Genomic DNA, 26,334 nt, shown 5'->3' on the forward strand with positions numbered 1-26,334 from the left:
AACATCTGTCAAAATTACGATAACACTTACGATAAATAAATCATTGTGTCTGAGTGTAATCCAACGAGAACAAATTTTTCATTGTACATAAAACATCATTACCATGTGGATCACATCATGCTGGATAATAATGTGTGAGATACATTTAACTTTAATGATAGTAATAGAACTGTCCGCATCAAATACATCTTACATACAAAATACGCGGCTTGTTAAAATTCGCAAAGCCCGAAACTAGCCAGCCGGAAAAGAAATAGCAGCTTTGATGTTAAAAAATATGTTAAAAAGTTCCGAAAGGATTCCTTGACCGAGAACGCTATTTAAACGTTGACTCGCCATATATTAATAACCTTAAATAAAAATATATCGCCAGATAGTTTGTTTTGCGATGTTTCTAAGGAGATTAACTGTGTAGACCATGTCGTCCCCTAAGCAAAAGTTAAGTTTTAAGCACACAAATATTTTGTATCATATATAACAAAGAGAATGCCAGGAGCTGTGTTGAATAATTCAGACAATGTTGGAAGGAGAGAAAATACATGTTACTGGGGAAATATCTCGAAGGAAGTCCCACAAGATTCAATTTTGGTTCCACTCCTATTCCGAATACGTATATGTGAATGAGCATCCACTTAGCGTTCATCTTGCAGAATTGGTACATTTACAAATGATACCAAAATTACGAATTAATCCCCGTAGAGAGAAAGCAACAGAAGAGATTGTTAATGATGTTGTTCAAAGAATTATTAAACGTTTCTTTGAAAATGTGCTCTCATTGAACATTGGGAAAAATACACTATATTCCGTTCTGCATGACAAATAGTCACACTAACAATTGCTGTCGCAGGTGAAAAGGAGTTAGTATACAGGGTAGAATACTTCAAATTTTTGGGGTTACATACTGAAAAAAACTTAAACTGGAAGAAGCAGATTACTGACTTGCACTAGCATTTAAGTGCAGCTAGTTTTGATCCTCGGTATTTGCTAGTCTTGGAAACGAACGAACCAGTCTCCTGGAGTAGAATGCACGTTTACATTCATAAAACATTATGCGATCTTTTTCTGTGGTAACTCACCACTTAGGAGGAACGTATTGCTTGCACAAAAGCGAGCATCAATCATAATGAGTACCGTACATCCGCAATCATCATATTAGGCGTTTTAAATGCTCCATCACAATACATATATTCGCTAATGAAATTCGTCGTAAGTAATGCATCACAATTTCAGAAGAATACGAAAATAATGATCGTCTTTACCCATTACTGAAACTTTCAGTAGTTCTGAATGGATTTCAGTATGCCGTAACAAAAATGTTTGATCATTTGACCAACAATTTAAAATTTCTGACCGACAGCGAAGCAAGTGTTCAGTGTAACATGAAATTATTTCTCCTGAACTACTAATTCTGTTCCATGGCCGAAATTTTATTTAAAATCCTGTAGTCCGTAGAAACAAAACAACTAAGAAAACAAAAAGCCTGTTTTTAAATGTAGTTGCATGGATAGGACTAAACAATAATACTCTCATTAATGTTAACACTAATTATGTGTACATATCCTGATTAGTTGCCTATCATTTCGATACAAAAAAATCTCTCAAATAATCTACGGAACATGTAACTAACTAACTAGATTTATATAAGCAACGAAGGTACTTCAAGAAACTACACAGCCATCGCGGTCATTCAGACGAATGCAATCAAGCCTAATTGGGCTATAAGGACAAAACCTCTCCCTCATTAGACTAACTAGCTTTTGTTCGTTATCGTAACATTGTGTTGGTAGGATATATTGTAGTTTTTTTTTGGTCAACAGTCTGTTTCTCATTATTCAGTGTTCTACTTGCTAATACGCCTTGAGTTTTGCAACTTGATATGAGTGTATGCTATTTGTGAGTAAAAGAATGAGAGGACAACAACGCATCCGTCACAGAGTGCTCTCGAGAAGTGAAAGCAGCGGAGGCAGCTCGAATCCCTCGAGTCCCTCTCGGAAACCGTATCATTGGATAAAATGTGACAATATATGGCTTCAAGGTATCAAAAGCCCCACCTCGGCCTGAGCAATTCACCATGAAACGGAATACCTTTAGGCCTTGGAGAAAACACTCGAAAACATTAATGATAAATGTCAGTAAAGCCGAAAATTATTAGATGTGATGAAATGTAGCCAATCGACGCGTAACGGGCTGTACAAATATGGCACAGTTATACAGCATACTAAGAGAAACTTACGTGAATTTATGAAGTTGGGCCGTGAGATATCCGATTGGTCGGAGAGGTCCGCTTTCGCTCGTGGCACATGCACAAAACAAGTGCTTTCGCTCGCTTCACGACTCCACTGTTGTTTCCGTCCGGAAATGAAGCTTCTCGCTATTACCCTACATCAAAAATGAGAAGACGTCAGAAAAAAGTAGCCTTTAGACACAATGGACAGGCAAATAAAGTTTCTTTATTACTGAATGGTGCATAAGAAAGCTTATTTAACGATAAATTTATTTTTGAATTGTGTGAACAGCAGCGTTTTTATTCCAACACTTGACAATAAAGAGTTCCTGTTACCAAGTAGTTTTAGCGAATTTCTCATAGGAAACAATAGCTACTGAGGTTGGATTAACCCTTGCGTACGTGATAGAAGTATCTGAGTTACCCAAATCAAGTATTTTCTTCATAATTTGTTTTTGCAAATTATGGACTACATTTCTTGTGTTTACCATTGAAATGTCTATTAAGAAAGAATTTTTTTTACGTTAACGTAGCCCGGAAAAATAAATATTCTGTAGAAATAAGCTGTAGTAGCGTGAATACGTAATTTTATAAGGACTGGTTTGATATGAAGTTTGAAAATGGTGAAGGAGCAATAAGAACATGGTTGTTCTATTCACATGCGAAATGTGCTATGTATTGCTTCCTTGAAAGCTTTTTAGAGTAAATAAAGGGAGAAGTTCTTTTGTACGGCCACAGTGTTTTAAAATATGGACAAAGCTTAACCTCCAAGTGTTAGATAGTGAAAAAGTTGTTGAAGCATCTGAAAACTGGAAATAGTTTGAAAGATGACTACACGAATGTGAAATAACTGATGATGCTCTTCAATTAGAACAACATAACTCATTCAAGAAATCTAAAGCTGCTTTGGCAAGAATTCTTGATTGTGTATTGGATTTAGTCAGGCAATCCTTACCCTTGTGTAGTCTCTCAGATGATTTTCGTGGAAGTGGTAACTGCGGAAATTTCCTCCAAACTTTCAAGCTTCTTGCTAAATATAATCCAGTTGCGAATCACCTTCACAAAGTTCAACAAACGGACGGCTACATTGTGTCTTATTTTTCTCCACGAAGCCGGAAGGAATTCATCAAACTAGCGGCATTAAAAAAAATTTCTAAGGCTAGGTATATCACCATCATGTTTGATAGTACACCAGATATATAGCATAATGACAGAATGTCTCCAGTAATTTGTTATGTAATTTGTTCAAAAGTCACAATAGAGGAATCGTTTGTAGACTTCATTCTATTACAGGGAGAGAAGCTAGTGAAATTAGAGAACAAATCTGTGACAAGTTACAAAGAGATGTTCTAAAACAGGAGTGCCGCTGTGGATATTGATATGATAATACTGCGACCACGTCTGGACATATTAGTAGTGTCTGCCCTCTGCCACACACCATTAGGCGGCTTGCAGAGTATGATATAGATGTAGATAGACGTTCAAAGATGTATTTGGGATATAAACCACAAAGCAGTGTTCGTACCTTGTGACAATCACTCACTCAGTCTTGCTGGAGTACACGCGATACACGTGGAACAACTTCTGCGACTTTTTATGGCAGTATGCAAAATGTGTACACATTTTTCTCAAGATCTACTTATAGGTGCGATGTTCTTAAAAAACATTTTCCAATTAATGTGAAGCGACTCTGTGACACAAGATAGAGTTCAAAGCATGAACCTGTACATGTTTTTGCTGAGCACATTGAAAGCTCATCAGCAGCTTTGAAAGTGTTGAGGAAAGGATCAGAAGGAACCCCAGACCAAAGGAAGTGCAGGCAGTTTATTGGTTTATATTATGACCTATCATTTCTTTGCATTCCTTTATTTTCGGAGCCAACGCTTCCTGAAGTGAATTATGCTCAGATATACATACGACAAAGGGAACCTGGACTTTATCAGTGTGTTCAAAAGCTGAAAGCATTGTCTTTATTTTTTGGTGCAAAGCGTCATTCCCTAGTTACAAAAGCAATTATGAGAGCCACGAAAATATGCAATATATTAGACATTTCAACAAGAAGAAAAATCTAAAGACGAAAGAAACTTTCTGGTGAGAAAAGTATCAACTCTGGCTTAAATTTAATTCAGGAAACTCGTCGGGAACAGCTCGAGGCAGCAGATAAACTAACATCGGAATTTTAAAAAATGTAGCTTACAAGTGAATATACTTCATGAGCTATTTGCCCTTCTTCAGATTCGAATACTGTTGGAGGCAGAAAAAGATGAATTCACTGTTCGAGACATTCAGCATCTACGTGAAAAAATATTCTGAATTGAATATGTCAACTATGATTGCTCAAGTACGTCGTATTAGACGCCACATTTATTTATTTAAAGAAGTTCATTCAGAAGAGAACATTTTTGTTTGAACAGCTATACAAATGTTAAGCTGGGCAATGAAGTGGAAGCTGCAAGCTAGTTTAATTAACATTGTTGTGACACTAAGAACTCGTTTAACACTTACTGTGTCGAGTGCTACTTGTGAAAGGAGTTTTTCGAAATTAAAGCTAACAAAGAGCTAGTAGAGACTGAGGTTAAGTAAGTCTCCTATTTTATCAATTGAAATAAAAATATATGTAAATTTTAACCATGTCACTGAACAAGAATAAAATCCATAACATTTTAAGCAAATGCAATTTATATGTTGAAATTTCTAATACTTGATGTTTTCTGACCCCCTATTCGGTTATTCTTGCGTTGGTACCTATAAGCTGTTACATCAATGCTGCTTAGAATTAGTGGGCTATTAAGATTGTAATTTTAAGTTTAAGAAGTGAATAGTTTTAAAACTTGGATTTGTAATAGCGTAAGAGAGGACGCAATATTTTAAATTGCCCAGGGCTCTCAAACCCCGCGGTACGCAAATTCCTATGCAGTAGTCAGGGATTGGCCGTTTACATCGTGTCTGAAGAAGACGTAAAAAAAACGCTGCTGTGTATAAAGAGATGCAGCACGACTCGATTGTGCAAGTCAGCACTTCGCCAGCCAGCGGCTTCAGCCTTGAGAGGATTAATATTTGGCAACAACCACCACGGTGTAATTTGTTACGCGATTTGCAGGGGTCGCATTCCTGGCCGTCGGCGACGGCATCGTAAATCTGAATTTGGCGAAGGACGCTTGCGAAACTTCCACTGGAACAAGTCGGCATCGTTAGCAGTTCGTTAGCCGGACACTGTTTCGAAATTAATCTCCATCAAAGCGGTCTTCAAGAAAATCTTACCTCCTCGGCTCAGCGTAACAGAAGAGCTAAATGCGTATCTCGGACAAGCTTTTCTGTTGACATAATGTGGCTGACAGAAACAGTACTATGAAAAAGTACTGGAGGGAAACTGGAGAGGATAGTCCCGCTGACTTCGAGGTCATGAAAAGAAATATGCGTTTTGGTTGGACAACAACGTAAAAAGAAACCGGCCCTGATATCGTTCAATTGCTTATTAACTTACGGATTTCACGGAAAATCTCAGCGCTTAGACAGGCATTTGAACAACTTTCCACCCGATTAGAATGACTATGAAAGTTCTATTACTTCAGATGCTCACGATCGTTGTTTGATTTATGGTCTACTGAAGTTAAAAATGAAAATAGTGTAGGCTTTTGTAAACTAGTCGTATACTTGCTAATTTCACGAACATACGAATAGGTACAGAGTATTTAAACATGGATGAGACGACTAAATTTGAAGAGATTTACTATCGTATGCTAGTGTCATATCAAATTTGCAATATGAAAATATCGCCTGAGAATGTTCCATTTTAGAAACTGGTCTCCAAACAGCCAAAGTTCAGATCACCTAGACAGCGTGGTTGCTGTATAGTAGGGGAGTGCCACGTATGTCTGATAACTGTATGACGGCAACGGTTATTATGACTTATTTTCCCAAAGAGCACGATAGTTTCTCCTCACAGTAGTTAGTGACATTGTGTCGCCTTTCGTTATGGTCATATTTCTTTTCTCCCGTTATTGTGAGCTGTTTTCCTCTCCACAGGTCAAGGCTACCCACTTCTTCTTTGGCTCTCTTCTCTTGGCCAACCTTGTATATAAAACTTATTATTCTGGTTTTATTCTTGTGAATTTATTTCCAGTTCTTATTCATTTTCATTACTCCAGTTCTTTGTTTCTTCGCAATTCGTATTTTCATAAAATTCAGCCAATCTGCATCTTTTCATGTCACGTTGAATTCGTGTATAGAATTTGGTTCTTTCTTGGTACAAACTGTGGCCTGTGGTTGTTCGTAGAACAATTTTTCCTTTTCATTTTTCAGTCTCTTTACTGTACGTTTTATAAATCTCCTATCCTGTTCAAAGTTAGCGTTACCGACGCATACAGATATTCATTTTTATAACGAATTTCAAATGCTTCTTGTTGTAGATATTTAACGAACCACGTTATTTTCTTTTTTTGCATCTAATTTCATTAGCTGTTCTCTCCTTTTCGCTTCCTGGATATTTCGAAAAATACTTAAACCGTTCGCCACGCATGACTTTATGGCATTTTTACCAAGTATATTGAAGCGTTTGTTGCGAGTAAGAGTTCAAAAGGGATTGGCATGTCAACAGGTTATATTAATTTCCACATATGATGTATTTGAATCAATAAATGAGGGATTTTTACCACTGGCTACGTTTTGTCAGTTGCTTAAGAATTTTGATTGTGCGAATTATGATACCATCATCAAAAAGCTAAAACACTATGGGATGTTACAGTTTTATCTTATTTGAATGATGCTCAATAGGATACATCAATTCCAATTCCATCACATAGCCATAGGGAATCGGAAAATGATATGAGAAGTTAGGTGTACCACATTGTCCCATTTTGTAAAGATAATTTTAATGGCCCTCTTTCTAAAGAGGTCCCCAAGGAAACATTACGTTGTAACAATGTGTGGTTCGAGGTAGATTTTTATTAAATTTTGACAAGATTCAGTACACAAAATTCAGTTCTGATCGTATAACGTCGGAAGTTACAAATTAAATATCTTTAAACAGAGAAACAGAAGATAGAGATGGTTTCAATTTTTACAGCTACAGGCGGTTGACAAATAAGATTAGAAAACCCATGTACCAGACGTAATTAAACTTTTTGATTCAGTAAGCATTGTTATAATTATATGTGTTTCAGAAACGAAGAATGTAGTTCACTCTTCATATTTTCTTTCAATAATGAATGTTGAATCATTTCTCTGGGAAATTAAAGTTACAAGCGCAATATTTTCAGAGTATGTAGCCAATTTCCAACATTTATATCTGAAGTCAGCACTAGAAAATTACACTTAAACGTCTTTGGAAAGCTTAGTATTTTGATCAATGTTTCGCAATGTACGAGCTTGATGTAATTTGTAGTTACCAGTATCCCTTTGTTGTCAAAAAAAGATCTGTAAAATGTAAACATAATACTGGGAAGGAACACAACTTCTGTAAAAACTTAAAGGATACATGTACACCGAAATCTACATACACACCCCGCAAGTCATAGTATGGTGCGTGGTGGAGGGTACCCCCAAGCACTAATACTGATTTCCTATCCTGTACTACTCGCAAATAGAGTGAGGGAAAAATGACTGACTGTGTGATTCCGTATGAGCCCTAATTTCCATTACCTTGGTGGTCGTTAAGCGAAATGTGCGTTGGCGGAAATAGAAACATTTTACCATCAGCATCACATTCTTATTGCGTACTTCTGTGTTTTCGTTGAACACGTTGACACGTTCAGCTCTTAAGCCGCACATTTTCGACAACTGGTGTGGAATAACCTCTGCTTCTCTAATTTTTTTCAACAGTGCCTCGCGAAAAGAACGTCGTCTTCCCTCCAGGAATTCCCAACTGATTTCACGAAGCATCTCCGTAATACTGTCGTGCTGACCGAAGCTACAGGTAACAAATCTACCAGTCCGCCTCCGAATTCCTTCGATGTCTTACTTTAATTCGAACTGTAGGGGGTCCCAAACAATAGAACGTTGTTCAGGAATGGGTCGCACTAGTGTTATATACTCTTTCTCCTTTACAGATAAACCACACTTTCCTAAACTTTTCTCAATAAACCGAAGTCGACCAATCGCTTTCCCTACTACCGTGCTTACGTGAATGAGATTTCAGGCCGAATGTGCCCGACACCACTGCAAAAGGGCTTGTTGATGCACAGAAGTCAATGATAATCGGAGCAATGGGGGCCGTGAGGTCAGCCAGCTTTCTGTTAGCCGCCTGTTAATGACCTTGTGATCACTGAAGCGTAAGTTGCATGTCGGATTGATGATAGCAATGAATCCAGGGCTCTGAGTGCCTCTTTGACGATTGCACGTTCTGTCGGCTCTCTAGGTTGGCTGCTTCTTCCTTGGCGCCGTGTTTGGTCATGGGTCACCCGTTCCCGCCAACATCGTCGAACAGGTTGGCATCGCTCCTACTCAACTACCGAGCGATTCGCTAATTACACCAGCTGGCTTCTTTGGGATCAACTCTGCATCCTCTCTCAGATACTGACATTTGCGCATATTGTTAACGAGACTGTCTGCGAGGGGTAGTTGCTGTTCAACTGAGTACACGGAACGAAATTCGCGAAGACTTTATGCCCTGTTATTCTTGCCAGCTGCACGGTGAAATTGCGCTGCAGCGTAACACATTCATCCATCGACCGCCAAAGTTTATGATTTTGTGTTTTCCGTCGATACCTGCATGGTCATCAATTTGTATAACTCGTTCGTGATGCGTCGACACGTCCTTGCTCATATGCCAACTTTGCGTTTATTCTTAACGCGCGTACCTGCGAAGCATTCACGGAATGAAATTCGCAAAGACTTTATGCACTGGTATCGATATGTCCCCTGTTTACTATCCTTCTGAAACACGCGGTGAAACTGCGATACAGCGTCACACAGTCATCCATCGGCCGCTAGAGTTTACAGTTTTGTATCATCCGTCGCTACCTGTCTGAATATCAATCTGTGACCAGTTTGCGTATCTCCTTCGTAGTGTGTTTCTTTTAGTGCATGTTACCCTTCACAGTTCCGTGAAGTCGGAGGTCAGTTAATAACCATGCATTCTGTTTGACTCGATCATTTAGGCTGACAATCAGTATCCATGAACTCGAAAGCAATATTATAGGTTTTTAAAAATTATTTTTATCCGATACTTCAAACTTAGAGCGGACTATTCGAGTAGTAACCCACAGAAGAGTCAGGGATTTTTGAGCCAAACTATAGGAGAGCTAGTAAATGAAGATGAGACCGGAGATATGGTACTGTGAGAAGATTTTGTCAGAGCTCTGCAAGACATGACTCGATCAAGGCTCCTGGTGTAGGCAACATTCCCTCAAAATTACTGAGATCCCTGGAAGAACCAGCCATGTCAAAACTATTGAACGTGATGTTTAAACTGAATGAGAAAGAAACAGTCCGTAATAATTCCAATTCCAAAGAAAGTAGGTACTTGCAGTGTGCATACTACCTAACGGTTATTTTAATAAATCATTATTGCGAAATAGTGATAAGAATTACTAAGAAAAGAATCGAAAAACTGGTAGAAGTCGACCTCTAGGAACTTCAGTTTGGGTACCAGAGAAATGTAGGAACACACGAGGCAATACTCATCCTACGACAATCTTCGAAGATAGATTGAAGAAAGGTAAACCTAAGGTTACAGTGTTTGGAAACGTAGAGAAATCTTTTGATAGTGTTCACTGGATTACAGTCTGTGAAATTTTGCTGGTGGCAGGGTTAAACAGAGGGAGCAAAAGATTATTTACAGTTTCTGCAAAAACCAGACTGCAGTTGTGAAACTCGAAGGACGCGAAATGGAAGCGGTTTATGAGGAGAGAGAGTCAGACAGGGTGGTAGCCTATCCTCGATGTTAGTCAGTCTCAACATTTAGCAAGTAACAAAGCAGAACAAGGAGAAGTTTGGAAAGAGAGATAAAATTCAGGGAGAAGAAATAAAACATTAGAGGTTTGCTTACGATACTGTAATTCCATCAGAGATAATAATGGGATTGGAAGATCAGTTGAAAGGAATGGGTAGAGTCTTGGAAAATGGTTATAAGATGGAAATCAACAAAGTTAAAACAAGGGAAATGGAATGTAGTCAAATTAAATTAGGAGCTGTTGAGGCAAACAGACTAGGAAATTAGGCACTTAAGTTATTTTGCTGCCAGAATACTAAAATTCATTTGTTACTTTATAAATGAATTGTGGTATTTTGGCAGCAAAATGACTGACGATAGCCGAAATAAAAAGGGTATAAAATGCTGAATGGCAACAGCTAGAAAAGTGTTTCTAAAAAAGTGGTATTTTTAACACCTAATATAAATACGAATGTTACGAATTCTTTTTTGAAGGTATTTGTCTGGAATGTAGCCTTATACGTAAGTGAAACTTGAACGATACGTAAGCTGTTGAAATGTACTGCTACGGAAAAGTTCTGGAAATCTGACAGGTAGGTTAAGTAACTAATAAGGTGGTACCGAATAGAATCGAGGAAAAAAGAAATTTTTGGCACAACTTTACTAAAATAAGAATCGGTTGATAGCACACTTCAACAGGCATCAACTATTAGTCAGTTTGGCAACGAATGGAGGTGTACGGTGTGAAAATTGTAGAGGGAGACCTAAACATGAATACAGTAAGCAGGTTGAATAGCAGTAGATATTCGGACATAAAGAGATTTGCACAGGATACACTAGTGTGGAGAACTGCATCAAACCTGTCTTCTGACGAACACACAACAACAACGACAACGAAAGCCACCTTCTCTACGTCAACTCTTCTTTTATTAGTGCGTTAACAAGAGTCGAATTCCCTGAGAAGGCAAGCAATGTGGTCGTAGCTCGTAAGACGTATTCATTCCACTAAAATATAACACATCGAAGGGCGAAATCCGTAGAGCAGTAAAGAGAAGGCCGCTGTAAAAATTCTCGTCTGTCGAGAATCCAACGACCGACATTCACTTCAGAGCCGGGGGTATGGCTCTGTATCTGTATCAGATTCTCTTGGCAATACATCTCTGAAAAATCCTTTGAATCCACTTCGGTCGATCACAGTAAGTAAAACCTGATTAGATACAGTGGGAGCGTTCGTTCCCCGAGAGCTGCATTATTCTTTTACAAGACAGATAAAAAACTGCAGCTACAAATCCGTATCGGACGACATACCGTGCAGCAAAATATTATTCGGTTAAATTTTAGGCTGGAACCATACTTTCTAAAGATTCCCGACAAAATTGCTGGGTCTCTTTTACGGCTCTCCACTGTGTAATGTAACACGACACTCTTCCGAGTGAAGTAGATGTTCTCCGTAAGCTCGTAACATTTCCAAATGATCACATGTGTGGCAGAACTACGTGCCACCTAAATTATGCGCGCCGAGTTAATCTTCAACGGGGGAGCTGGCGGAGCGCCAATACGTTGGTCCGGAATTCAGGCGGACCCATTACCATTTCCCTTTCCGTTCGCTCTAATTTTCACTTCCCTTCGTCTCATAAACCTCTCCTTGAGGAAAAAACCCAGTGCTCCGCCGCTGCAGGAAGAAAAACTCTGCTTCAGATCCCGATCTACGCAGTATTACTGGAGTCCCAATGACAATCAATAAAATTCTACAAACAAGAGATATACAAACAGACTGTCTTTCTATTTCTGTCAAAACTGTTGTTCCAGCTCTCCTGATACAGTACGTACACGGTGCCTCCTGAGCAACTCATTGACTTCAGTCTCTTACTAGCACAGAAACAGATACCCAAACACGTACTAGGACTTCCATATCTGTCTGGGAAGTCTTCTTGAAAACTACCTAACCCCCTCCCCTCCCGGTTTCGAGATATTTGCCTTTGTTGAAATACGTATGGCGGAAGTGAATATACTCCCTCCTTCCCCTAGACATTGCTCCAGCATCGTGCATGTACACGCCATCGACGTGTGTGTAAATTATTAGAGTTTCAGATGTCTGTGATAGGTAGAATGGCCTCCAGAATGCATTAGTGTAAGGGGCCTGAACAGCGTCAGATATTGAGTGATCAGTGTGAAGAACAAGGAGATACAACACACTAGTATGAGCACCTAACAGAGTTTGAAAGCGGCATCATTGTGGGTCTCCATTTGGTTAGCTGGTTGAATCGTACCGTGTTCAGATTTTTGGGGCACAAAAAGAAAAGAAAAACACAGAAGTATAGCTGTGTACTGTAGTGTTGACAAAAATATCCGTCTTTTGACTATACTGTTGTTAAACATTTGGTTAAAGTTATATAGTGTAATCCCGATTGCACTTTTAGTAGTTTACGTACGATATATGTGTCCAATATGCATCAAAACACTCATCGTAACCTTCTCCATTATATAAAATGTTTTCTGAAATTACATTGCAGTTTTAGTTTATATGATAAAATCTTAAATATGGCATGAACGTAAGCATTAGGCTACGCTATACCTCTATCAATTATCACAACCTTTATTTGGCGTTGACATTCGTTAGCTTCACCAACTCTCAAATGAGTATAAAATTTTTCTCAGGGCAAATTAGGTTCTTGGTTCATTTCTTCGACCTTGAGTAGGTCGTACGAGGGTTGGAACTTTAATAGTGGCAATTATTTATTTACAGCTCGTACAAAATAGATACGTGTTTCAAAGTTTTACTGACCTTAAGTAGTCACCAGCATTGTGTATAACCCGTTGCTAGCGATGTGGAAGTCGTAGGATACTCTTAGCAGTGCCAGTTGTATTGACAGTTCGAGCGGCGTGGTCTGCTGCCCGACGAATTTGTAGCAGTTCTGAAGCGAATGCCTGAAGTGTTTCCTTCAGTTTAGAAATCGAGTTGAACTCACGAGGGCTTAGGTCAGGGAAGTGCAGTAGGTGGTACAACACTTATCAGCCCCATCAGTGAAACAAATTAGTAACAGCTTGCACTGTACGTGCTGAGAATTGTCCAGTAAAATGATGGTCAGGTCTTGCAGAAAGTGTCATCAATTCTGTCTCTATGCTGTTCATTTCTAGGATACAACCTACGACCAGCTGATGATGCAGAAACAAATCTATTTTTCAACAAACAAGGACTGAAGACCTTCAACCTCAAGAAGATAACGTAATTTTGTTTTTCCGATTTGGTAACTTAAAATTTTGTGAGTACCCCTCGTGCAGTGACCCACGGCTAGTTAACATTGTCCTGTTATGTGGTTGTTGATGCCTTCTTGTGTTTTCAGTTGCTGTTCCTTTTAAGAGAGTAGACTATTCTTTTTCCTTGACGTTGTGGACCGTGTGTTGCAGGCGGACCCGCTGGACGCGGGCACGGACAACGGCTTCACGTTCACGGCTCCCAACTGGCGCACCGAGCCGCCGGGTCCCGTCTACCGCATCACCAGCCGCGCGCCCGCACACCCGGCCGGCTCCTTCTACTACCCACAGCTGGACGAGCTGCCGCCCATCGCCACCTTCCAGATCATCAAGGTGCGTGTGCCACACAGCTAACTCTCCCTCTCCCTCTCCCTCTGCCTCTGCATCTGGCGTAATGAGTTGTCTTCAACAGAATGACCTCATCCATGTCAGCCATTAGTATCTACACTGATGAGCCAAAACACTATAGCCACCTCATTAATGGCCTGTTTGTCCGTCTCTGGAACGAAATACATCACTGATTCTACGCATCAGGGATCCGACAGTTTGTTGGTAGGTTTGTGGAGGTACGCAGCATTAGATTTCTACACACAGGTCATGTAATTCGCGTAAAAAACGGATTGCTGATTCGTGTACGTGGTGATGGCGCCCGATAGCGACCGACATGGGTGGAGGGTTTACATCAGGCGCATTAGGTCGGCGAGACTCAACGTGAGTTCACTATAGTGCTTCCCAAACCACTGTAGCACGGTCCTAGCTCCGAGACACGGACAATCATAGTGCTGAAAGATGACATCCCCGTCAGGGAAGATATCTAGCATGAAGGGATGCAGGTGGTTCGCAGCTGTCGGTGCGTCTTCCACTGAAACCACAGGTCCCATGCAAGCGCAGCAGAATGCCTCCCATAGCATAATACTGCTCCAACCAGCTTTCTTCCGTGGCTCGTTGCACGTTTCGAGCCGCCGTTCACCTCGATGTCTGCGTTTGTGGAGACGACCATCGACCTACTGTTGTAAAAATGTGATTCACCCGAAGAGCCGACAGGTTCCCATTGATCGAGTTCGAATCCCGACGGCCCTGTGCCCACTGCAGTCCTAATTGAGGATGCCGTTGGGTCAACATATGAACACGTAGCGGTGGTCTGCTGCGAAGCTCCATGTTCAACAATGTACGGTGAACAGTGTGATCCGAAAAACTTGTGTGTGCACCAGCATTGTAATATTTCGGCAAATATGCCACAGATCAACATCTATCGTACTTTACAGAGCAGACAAGCCTCCGAAACCAAGTTCTGTGAAGAATCTTTCATTTCCAACCATTTAGCGCCTAGTGGTAGTCTCATTGTCCTACCTCTTTCCGTAGGTGCTCACGACAGTAGCTCGTGAACACTCGACCAGCTTCGCCGTTTTCTAGAAACTCGTGCTCAGGCTCTGCGTAATAATAATCTGCTTTTAGCCAAAGTCGCTCTTCTCAACGTATTTTCCCATTTGCAGTCCATATTTCCCACGTCTGTGTCTGCTCCGCTTTTATACTTTTGTTATCGCGTCACGTGCTCGCAGCGCGAAAAAGTGGCATCCAACGTCGTGGCGCGCAGTGGTCATAATGTTTCGGCTTCTCAACGCACATCAGCATACATATTCTGCCAACAACCGTCAAGCATAAGGTACGTAGCGTGGTACCACATGCTGTGCTTTCTTCCCGTTCCAGCTGCGTACGGATCGTGGATAGAATGACTGTAAATACGGGGTGGTTATAATTAAAGTGCAGCTACTCACAGATGTGCATCATGGGCTGTAATTATCGTATGGCGGCGAAACTTGGTAGATACGCTAACGTGGAACCAATCCACGCTGGAAAAAAAAATTACTTTCAGTATTGGCCACCAGGGGAAAATCTGGCGCTGTACCCTGTTTGTATGGCGGTATTACATCCACAGTGTCATTCGACAAGCCACAACGTGAGGGAATAGTGCGCTCTCAGTGAAACTGTTTTATGTGAACAGCAGTAATTACAGTTCCGCATTGAAAGTTTGAGGATAGGCTCGATGTCAGTAAATGGTTTAATAAAGATGATAAAGAAATTCGGTAACACGGGTGACTTTGGTGTGGCATCCGGAAGAGGAAGGCGCCCTTCCCCAGTGGAAGTTATTGACAAGCTTGCTGTTACTGTAACTGATTATCTACCATGTGCCTAGGTAGTACTAGTGCTTTTGCAGAAACACAGGAATTGTCAGTCCCACGGTAAACAGTACAGAAAGTTTTGCTGTTTATTTTACAGTGGCATCCGTACAAGATCCAGACGGTACAGCAACTGAAAGCTCATGATCCGCAGTTGCATTTTGAGTTTATTCTTCGGTTTCAGGCACGGATCAAAATTCAATGCATGTGGCCGGTGTGACCGCTCAATGTCATTCAATACGATTACGACGACACCCCTCGATCGACGTTAGCACTCGTGGTGTCACTCGCCTTCATACATGGCAGAGGAAGTTTCAAAATTCGTGACGCTAGCTCAATGGTCGTCAATTGATTCAAATGTTATTCCCGTCTGACCCTTAATTCAATTACTGCCACGGGGGTGAGGGGAAAGAACACATCCTGGTGATACCAGCATTATGCTGTTCGATTAATCTGAATGGTTTGCAATGATACCAGCATTATGATGTTCGATTAATCTGAATGGTTTGCAATGTTCCAGCGATTCTATTCGAACTCTATGCTGATGTACCGACAAGGACCATTTTCGCAGATAAACATGCAAGTACGTAATGGATGTTCAGTTTCTCAATATAGTTCGTCGTACTCGCACATTATACATCCGCTGTAAGAACAATTTCATGCATTTACATTTTTTGGTGTCCCACAATATTGGTTGGCTAAATATTATGACGATACGTTGTATACAACTTCCACAGATATTGTTTATCATGTAGTCAAGACTACGTAATGAAGCCAAAATTTTGGATAAAATTGAAATGCAGTTTGTTTATTAACACTTTTCTTTTCACTAACTAAATATGAAATATGAATCGGGATTGGAGGTGATGATCCTATCCTTCTTTTCAGTATGGGAATGGTCGATATCATGTTCTGAATAACGCGTGTCATATAATGTCCAAATATCGACACGACCCAGGCTCTTGTGGCGACGTCATTTATCCACTGCGCCAAAAACAGCGGGTGAAAGCTGCAGCTGATGGATATTTATCATAAAGCATTTTTGCACGTCTGTCGAAGGGAGGCACTTTGCAATTTTTACCGATCACAAGCCGTTAGTAGCTATATTTCAACGAGACACAGAGATCAATTCACCACGTCAGAGCAGGCAAGTCGAGTACATTGCACAGTTCACAACTGACGTGCGTCACATTTCAGGAAAAGACAACCTGGTCGCAGATTGCCTGCCTAGGAATTGTGCCAGTTTAAATTCAGTTCGTTGGACCGAGTTAGCGTCTAAACAACGAGAAGATCCTTTCTTGCACCGTCTAATAGAGGAACAGAGAACTGCGCTGCAGCTCAGACGTGTGTCTGTCCCAAATGTTCCAGACGGAATTTGGTGTGATGTAGCAAAAGGAAAGGAGCGACCTTACATACCAGAACAATATCGTCGCGAGATTTATAGTGCACTACATAACCTATCACATCCAGGAGTACGAGCTACAGCCAAGTTAGTTTCCTCCAAAGTAGTGTGGCCTGGAATACAAAAAGATTGTCGTGCATGGGCGCGTGCTTGCCTAACATGCCAGCGTAATAAAATCAGCAGACATGTCTTTGCACCTATTGCTGACTTCCCGACGCCATCTGCAAGATTTTCACATATACATGTGGACATTGTGGGCCCGCTATCATGCTCTTCAGAACAACGCTATTTGCTCACAATCATTGATCGTTTTACCAGGTGGCCAGAAGTAGTTGTAATACAAGACATTTCTGCGGAGTCAGTTGCAAAAGCACTGTTGCATTCATGGTTCTCCAGGTTTGGCGTTCCACAAAACATAACAACAGATCGCGGAAGGCAGTTTGAAAGCCAACTTTTCAATGAACTTTTACTACTGTGCGGGTGCAACCACCTACGCACCACAACGTCCCACGTGTGGCTTAGGGATGATACGGTGCGCCCGCCGCTTGTTTCGCCTTACTGTGGACCATACAGGGTAATCACAAGAGGAAGCCACAGCTTCAAAATCGATAAGGATGGTAAAGAAGAGACAGTCTCAATTGAGCGGCTTAAACCTGCTTACACCGAAGAGGGTACACTCCTTCCTCGGTCTGCAAAATCACCCTCAAACGTGGAGGCCAAAGAAACAGCAGATAGTCTCGCCGAGCCCTCGGTTTCAGAAGAGGACAACGAAGCAGCAAGTGCAGAACAGGAGCAGCCATTGCCTGCACCAGATGTTTTCACGAGAGCTGGTAGAAAAATCAAGTGCAAGTTTCCCCACATACCTGGTGCACCCGGTGTCAAAAGGAGGGGGGCTGATGTGGCGACGTCATTTATCCACTGCGCCAAAAACAGCGGGTGAAAGCTGCAGCTGATAGATATTTATCTTTGCCGTAGTCGGCTTGGTTACGAGTTATTTATTTTTGTTAGTTTTTGACCTGTGCTTGGAAAATAAAATGTTTTCTCATCTCATGAAAAAGCTGTTACTTCATAAAATATAAAGGCTCCCATACTCTCAACTCGGCACTTAAATGTCTATTCTTCGCTCTCAAAATGTTCGATGTGATTGTCTTTCACACGCAGGGATCAATTTAACTGTGTATACACTGTTTTTAGTATTTTACATCCCCGCCAACTAATATCTGGTAGTTAATAAGCGAACCATTTTTATGCTGGAGCGTTGTTTGTATCAGTTACCCCCGCAACCGTCCAAGGATAAGACTCTCTTAATGTTCCGCGCACACGCGTTTCACGATTTTATAAAATGCAGAATTACGTAAACTTAGCCTTCCGTTGCGTACAACTTTCGTGGGTTCCGCAACCATAATAGTTTTCCAAGAGTATTTTTCCCAGCTAACACAAAGTTCGAATTATGTTGTCGGAATCATTTTCACTTCACCCGACAATAAACGTCTCTGATCACTTCGTCACACGTAATGTATTTTAAACGTGCATGAAGAGTCTTTAAATAATCTCCTTAACGAATTTCGCAGTCGCGTACCACTTTTTCATCGACTAGCCCGATCGCGGTAACTGAAGGTAGAGAGCTCAATAATGTGTTACATGTTTTTTTTATATGTATTAAAAAACAAACGCGCCCCTATATCTTTCTGTCCCACTTGGTCTTTGCTACTTTGCTTTTTATTACTTTTCATTATATTGCTTCTTAGTAATACTGTGCAGTTATTAAAGTTTCGTATTACTTTCCCCTTTTTAATTCTTCCAAAATAAAGTCTATTTATCCCCGATTTTAATTAATATGATGCTAATTGACACGCCTGCCCGCATAGTACCGTTATACCGGGCAATATTCTATGGAGTGACGAGGCACTTTGTACGCTATAGGGTGCAGTTAACACACAGAGCTACGGAATTTGTGGTACTGCTAAATCGCGTGTTGCGCACGAAGACCCACTGCAGTGGCCGTATGTCACTGTGTGGTGTGGATTCAGAAGCACCTTTGTTCTCGATCCGTTATTCTTCAAAGAAAATACACCCAGAGGGCTTATCAGGTGTATCGTGACGTCTGGACGCTATCGAGACGCCCTTGTGCATAATGTGATACCTCCTTTGGAATCAACTGTGTGGAAACCATTGTTTTCATGCAAGATGCAGCAACACCTCGGGTCGTTCGCCCAGTGAAAGATCTGCTTAATGCAACCTTCCGGCCGAGCGGTTCTAGGCACTTCAGTCCGGAACTGCGCTGCTGCTACGGTCGCAGATTCGAATCCTGCCTCGGGCATGGATGTGTGCGATGTCCTTAGGTTAGTTAGGTTTTAGTAGTTCTAAGTGCTTAGAGCCATTTGAACCATTTTTGCAATCTTCCACGAACATGTTATATTAACCCTAGCATTACCAACGTATTTTTTGTTACATGTAATACCAACGGGGGGGCCTCAAAGGCCCATAAAGAATACCACAATTTATTTTATCATAAATCAAGTTTATTTACTTCTGATACCTCTAATAACAATTCAAAATGCTTAGACATTGTTTTTGTATACTGGATAATAAAAGATGTTATTATAATAGGAATAAAATGAACAAATCACGAGATTCAGTTTATATATTTTTTGGAATAATGTTTCAAAATAGTGTTTTCTTATAAAAACGACTTTTTTAATTCGATACACTACATGAAGCAAACAAAATTTACTGTCTCATTCTGCAACGCATTTTTCACACAACACTGTCTTCCTGCAGTATTTCCCACAGACGTGTTTGTGGCACTGAGAGCAGGTAACAGTTGACTTTCCCAGCTTGTTGTACTTGATCTTTTTAGATGCAGCTTCTTGGCAGCATAGGTGGCACCGTCCACGTGTTCCTGGTTCTGCTGTTGAGGATGATGGTTCTACAGAGCAGCTGAGCTTCCGTTGTGTGATGCTTTCCATTGCCATTATTACTGGCTTCTGAAGTCCATACAAATTTTGTGCCCGTTTATCTACTTGAGATCTTATTAGTTCGAGACCTAAGTTAGTGATAAAAACTCTTCTGCGGTTTAGCAAATTCTTTTTCCATTTCGGAAAGTTGAGGAGGAAGAGTGAATATGCATTTATTGCTGCTATGTCAATGAGTGTGTAGAAGAGGGACAAAGGCCATCTTCTTGTTCCTCTCTTTGTGCTGTAGTGTCTTGCCATCTGGTCTATGGTGTCCACGCCTCCCTTTGTAGAATTATAAAAAAGATTTATGTTAGTCTTTTTTGAGTCTTCATTCAACACTCCTTCTGAGTGATAAGTTGAAAGCATCAACAGCAGTCGTTTTGGCTTCTCGCGGACTAGCGTTGATGCAAGAGTAACTGGTGGCCTCTGTGTCTGAGGGTCAGTATAAGCAAAGATGGAAGAGTGTAAACTGCGGCCAGTTGTAGTCTTCAGCTCTTCAGGTATGTGTCGTCTGTTAGACTGTAGGGTGCCAACAAGTGTGAGGTGAAAATCATTCCATAGAGTCTCAGCAAGCTCCACTGAAGTATAGTACCGATCTGTGGTAACATTACGGCCTGATTTTTCAGTAGGTTTTATTAGTCTCTTTACAATTTCCATCGGTCCATTTGAATGCTGTGTATTTCCTGACTTGCCTGTATAGATGTCCATGCTGATCACATATCTAGTCTCAGAATCAGACAGCATTCGAATTAGAATGCCGTATTTTCCAGGTTTTTCTTTTAGAAACACCTTGAATGGACAGCGACCACGGAACAAAGACAACATCTCATCCACTGTTGTATGTAGACCAGGAATGAAATACAATGGAAGTGAAGAATTGAAGCTTTCAAAAATTTCCCTCATTGGAGCAAACTTGTCAGTCTGGCGACGAATTTCTCTTGTGTTCTTATCATCAAACCTCAATATTTTAGTCAATTCGAAAAATCGGGTCCGACTCATTGATCCATAGTACACTTGTCGGCCCTGAAGCATAGACCATAAATCTTGGACAGGTATCTTATTGTCATGATTTGAACCCATGATTAGCAAGAGTCCTATATAACAAAATAACTCATCTTCATCTGTGTGCTGAATACCTAGTCGAGAAGCCTCTTCATTTGAGTGTAGTTTTATTAGATTCATAATTTGAGGTGTAAAAAAGAGCTCTATAGCCTCTTTCGGAGACGCAATTCTTCCTTGTTGTCCTAGCCCCATTCTTTCTCGCACTATATTTTGTACAGAACGCCGATATTGTCGAGATGGCTTCGTAATATACTCTCGTCCACTTTTTGCAATGAATTTATCACATTCCGTATCATTATCATCTGGTGGATTGGCTTCAACCTCATCTTCATTCTCAGACGATGAATCAGTTCTAATTTCTTCCACATCATCATCCACTTCACTTTCCTCTAAATCTGATTCGTTCAAAACTTCTTCTAGCACTCTTTCAATGGAACTATCACGTAAACGATGTCTACTCATGTTGCTGGTTCAACAGCAGCAGAAACACTGAAAATAACAATGGTCCGCTTCATAATAATATGTCTGAAGGCAACAATGCCAAAATTCGTTTCATGGTAAGAATTTGAAACGAGAGACTCAACCTCGTAAATCTTTCCTTGCTATTACCAACGGGTGGGCTTCTAAGGCCCACAGAGAATTAAATCAAGTAAATGAATTTTAATTACATTTTTATTCCGAAATTCTGTAATGACTCAATAGTACATTCAATAACGAACAATTACCTTTGCTTTCAAGTTCATATATCAAAGGGTGTGGATACAACATAGAAAAACTGAGTCAGTGGGCCTACGAGGCCCCCCCGTTGGTAATGCTAGGGTTAAGAGGTATACCGGATGTATGGTCTCCAAGATCACGTGATAATCCTTGCGACTTTTGGCTCTTGATATATCTAAAAGAACGCGTTTATCTGGGACACGTTCGGTCTCTACCTCATATGAAGGCCAGTATTCAGTAACACTTTGTACAGTTCGGCCGGAACTCTACGAACAATTATTGATTACGTCGTTTTACGGATGCAGTATCTCGCTGACATCTCCGGTACTCATGCTGAACAAAGTGTGTAAGCGGAGGTTAATGATAAAATCAACATCATGCCTTTCCCACTTGTTTGACCCCTTCAGCCCACGTCCCGTTCGTAATCCATTACATACAGAAACATATCTATACGTCTTTCTTGCATTCATAGAACCAGATTTGCATCTGATGGCCAAACCTGAAACTAATTGTTTTCCGATAAATCGGTTCCGCATTAACGCATTAGCATATCTACAAATTTTCGCTGTCATACGATAACTACACCCCTCACTGGACCTCCGTCAGTAGCTACACTTTACTTAGGTATCTAAGTCGTTCAGTAATTGGTATAATCTCGTCTTCGCTATCACTACGGGATTGATACGCATATAGATGATAACATCTACAAGATTACATGACTACTCTGTGGTTGGCAATTAACGGCGTGACACTTAATTACTTCTCTACCGTTCCGCTCTGGAACAGCGCTCAGGAAGAACGAGCACTTGAATCATTTGGTGCGAACTTTGATTTCTAGTATTTTATTACGACGATCGTTTCTCCCTATGTAGGTGGGCATTAGCAAAATATTTTGGAATTCGGAGGAGAAAATCGGTGATTCAAATTTTGCGAAAACTTCTGGCATCATCGAAAAATGCCTGCATTTTAGTGGTTGTCACTCCATCTCGCGTATCTTATCCGTGACATTCACTCCCCTATCTCACAAAACGAGCTGCCTTTCTTTGAACTTTTTCCATGTCCTCTGTCAATCAGAACTGATGCTGATTCCACAATGCACAGCAATACTCCAGAAGAGGGCACATAAAAGTAGTGTAAACGGCCCCTTTATTAGACCTGTTGCATTTTCTAAGTGTTCTGCCGATAAACCGCGTTCCCACAACATTATTTATGTGATCGTTACAATTTAAGTTGTTCGTAACTATTATCACTAGGCATTGAGTTGAATTGACCTTTACATTTGAGTGCTTTATCGTGTAATTGAAATCTGACGGATTCCTTTTAGCACTCGTGTGCATGACCTCACACTTCGTATTATCTAACATTTTAGCTCACCAACGTACCTCTACCTTTTTTGTTTAATACTGGTTCATGAAATTTAGTAATAACTTGCGTCTATTTGTAAGAGCCTACAAATTCAGGTTTTTCAACAGTTCAGTGATACTTCCCTGTGAGTGAAACAAATGCTAGACCGTTTGTGCCACATTCATTTGTTAGCCCAATTTGGCATGAGATTTACACACTTGAGCAGTATCAAATGGTTCAAATGGCTCTAAGCACTATGGGAGGTCATCAGTACCCTAGAACTTAGAACTACTTAAACCTAACTAACCTAAGGACATCACACACATCCATGCCCGAGGCAGGATTCGAACCTGCGACCGTAGCAGCCGCTTGGTTCCGGACTGAAGCGCCTAGAACCTCTCGATCACAGCTGAGCATTATCGTAAGACGGGACACACAAGTGATTTGTAAGCAGTCTCCTTTGGAGATCGACAATATTTTTCCAGTATCCAGTAAATGAATCGAAGTCCGCCACCTGCCTTACCTTGGACTGAGCCTGTGTCATTATTTATTTTCATTTCCAACAAATTGTTACACTATACCTATATAAAGTGTCTGTTCTTTCGGACATGTGAATGAATTAAGACACAAGGGATTTACAAACGTGGGCTGTGAGTGGACATTGATTTAAACCAATGGGGAAAGTTGAAAATTTGTACCGGACCGGGATTCGAACCAGTTTTCCTGCAAACTAAGCAGATGCGCTAACCACTGAGGCATCCGGATACAGTGGTCAGTGCAACTGCACAGACTACCACAGCACGCCTCCCGTCATTTGCAAATTCTCAACTTATGCACACACTAATAATGCAGTGTCTCTTCCCCATTATCGTCACTACTTGCGGCATTTCGCCGATTCCCATACGAGTTTGAAGCTGGTGTTCATCCGCACTGAAGAGGCCACTGGCCGTCCTCGCCTTAATTGTTTATCTATAACATAAGTAGTGTGTGGATTAGTTGAGAATTTGGATCTTACGGAAGGCGTGCTAGGCCAGTCCGTCCAGTTGGGATGACCACTGTGTCCAGATAGCTTAGTGTCAGAGCATCAGCCTAATAAGCAGAAGAACCGGGTTCGAATCCTGGTCCAGCACAAACTTTAAACTTTCCCATCAATACCCACTCGCAGCCAATGTCTCTGACTCCCTCGTGTCTTAAATTTTTACACTCATTGTCAGATATTTGTGTGAGTTACTGATTCCAGTCGTCAATCATTGATTCTGTAGTCATCGGACACTAAGTTTTTTTTCGTTTTGTGAAACGAATAATTTTGCGTTACTGTACATTTAAAGCAAGTTGCCAGCAACTGCAGCACTTTGAAATCTCATCAAAGTTAGGTCAAATACGTGCACATTTCTTTTGAGAATGAGTGTTATTATGCACTGGTGTGCGAAACTTAATGGCGAAAATAACTTTCGCATGATGTGTCACAGCCAAGTAGTACAGCTCGATGAAACTTGGACCATACAAAGAAAGAACTTCTACTGTATAGTACAAAACGTAACTGAAAGAAATACGCAATGAGACGAACAGAAATGACACTTTTATTCAAATACAATAATTACAAGGCACCGCAATTTATAATGGACCCCTGGCCACTAAAAAATGGTTCAAATGGCTCTGAGAACTATGGGACTTAACATCTATGGTCATCAGTCCCCTAGAACTTAGGACTACTTAAACCTAACTAACCTAAGGACATCACACAACACCCTGTCCACTAAACAAGGCGGGACATGGTTCTTAATAGAATGTGTGATCACCGCAGACGGCAGTGCATGTTGTGCAACGAGTTGCCATGCTGCCCCACACGGTTGGTTTAAATGTGTCTGAATTCCTAAGGGCCCAAACTGCAGAGGTCATCGGTCCATAGACTTACACACTACTTAAACTAACTTATGCTAAGAACAACACACACTCCCACGCCCGAGGGAGGACTCGAACCTCCGGCGGGAGAAGCAGCGCAGTCCGTGACATGGCGCCTGAAACCGCGCGGTCACCCCGCGCATCACACCGTTGGTAAAGACTAGTTGCGGTAGTGCGTTCCATTCCTCCACCAGTGGGGCTGACAACTGAAAGATCGTCGTTGGTGCTTCTGCACATAGTGCAGTGCATCTCCTCAAAGAAGCCCACAAGTCGGTGGGATTAAAGTCGGAGAAACGGATAGGCCAGTCCATTCACCGAATATCATCTCGTTTCAAGAGCTTCTCCACCTGTGCTGTTGGATGCGGTCGCGCATTATCATCCGCAAGAAATGAACCCAGGACCAAATGCACCATTGAAAAGACGCACGTGGGGAAGGAGTACAGTGTCAAAATAACGTTGACGGTTAGCGTACCGCGTTCGTAAATGTGGAGGTCGCTATATCAGTGAAACATTTTGCCTCGCCACATCGTGTGACCTGCGCCACTAGAACAATCATGCTCGACAGTGTACATGTGTGCATTTCGCGATCCCATCTCTCGCCTTATGAGGGCACCCCCAGCGTTGTCGAATATGATGGTTTCGGTAGTCCAGGTACTACGACGACATTGCCCTACTTCCCCAGGCGTATTTTCAGGAGTGCATTCGGTCCTGAGTTCATTTTTGTGGATGATAATGCGCGATCGCATCGAACGGCACAGGTGCCGAAGATTTTGGGACGAGATGATATTTGGCGAATGGACTAGGCTGTCCGTTCCCCCGACCTAAATCCCATCGAGGACTTGTGGGATGTGTTGGGGAGCCGAATTGCAGCATGTCCAGAAGCTTCAGCGACCATCTAGCAATTGTCAGCCGGTGGAGGACCGGTGGAGGAACGGAACCATATACCACAAGTGGTCCTTACCAACCGTGTGGCCTGCATGAGAGAATTTTGCAGAATATGCATTGCCGTCTTTGGTGATCACACGTTCTACTAAGAACCATGTCTCCCCTTTTGTAATGTCCATGTGATCATCATGATAGCTGTAACTTCAGTGTAAGTATTGTCTTCGAATAAGACCGCCATTTCTGTTCGTTTCATTGCATACTTGGTTTATTTATCTTCTGTACTGTACAGCAGCAGATCTTTCTACGTATGGTCCTCGTTTCATCGAGCTCCATTATTCGGCAGGGGGACATCATGCGAAATCTACTTGGGTCCTTAAGATTTGCACTCCAGTGTACATAACTGCATTATTTGGGAAAGGTGTGAAATTGCAGTTAATATTGTCTGATAGGTCATTAAAATACAGCATTAACAACAAGGACCGATACACCCCATTGGAACCATCGGTCATGCGAAGCCAAGCACACACATTTGTCGAATG

At 41.3% G+C, this 26,334-nt stretch overlaps 1 protein-coding gene across 1 annotated transcript in view; it reads left to right on the top strand.

Moving 5' to 3' along the window:
- Positions 1-26,334, top strand: part of LOC126259867 (spondin-2-like) — a 614,486-nt gene that overhangs the window by 480,339 nt on the left and 107,813 nt on the right. Inside the window, exon 4 of the mRNA XM_049956926.1 lies at positions 13,503-13,682. Coding sequence (XP_049812883.1) covers positions 13,503-13,682 — 180 coding nt within the window. The remainder of the gene's footprint in view (positions 1-13,502; positions 13,683-26,334) is intronic.

Source organism: Schistocerca nitens, chromosome 5, assembly GCF_023898315.1.
Source record: "Schistocerca nitens isolate TAMUIC-IGC-003100 chromosome 5, iqSchNite1.1, whole genome shotgun sequence".
Classification (NCBI taxonomy): Eukaryota; Metazoa; Arthropoda; class Insecta; order Orthoptera; family Acrididae; genus Schistocerca; species Schistocerca nitens.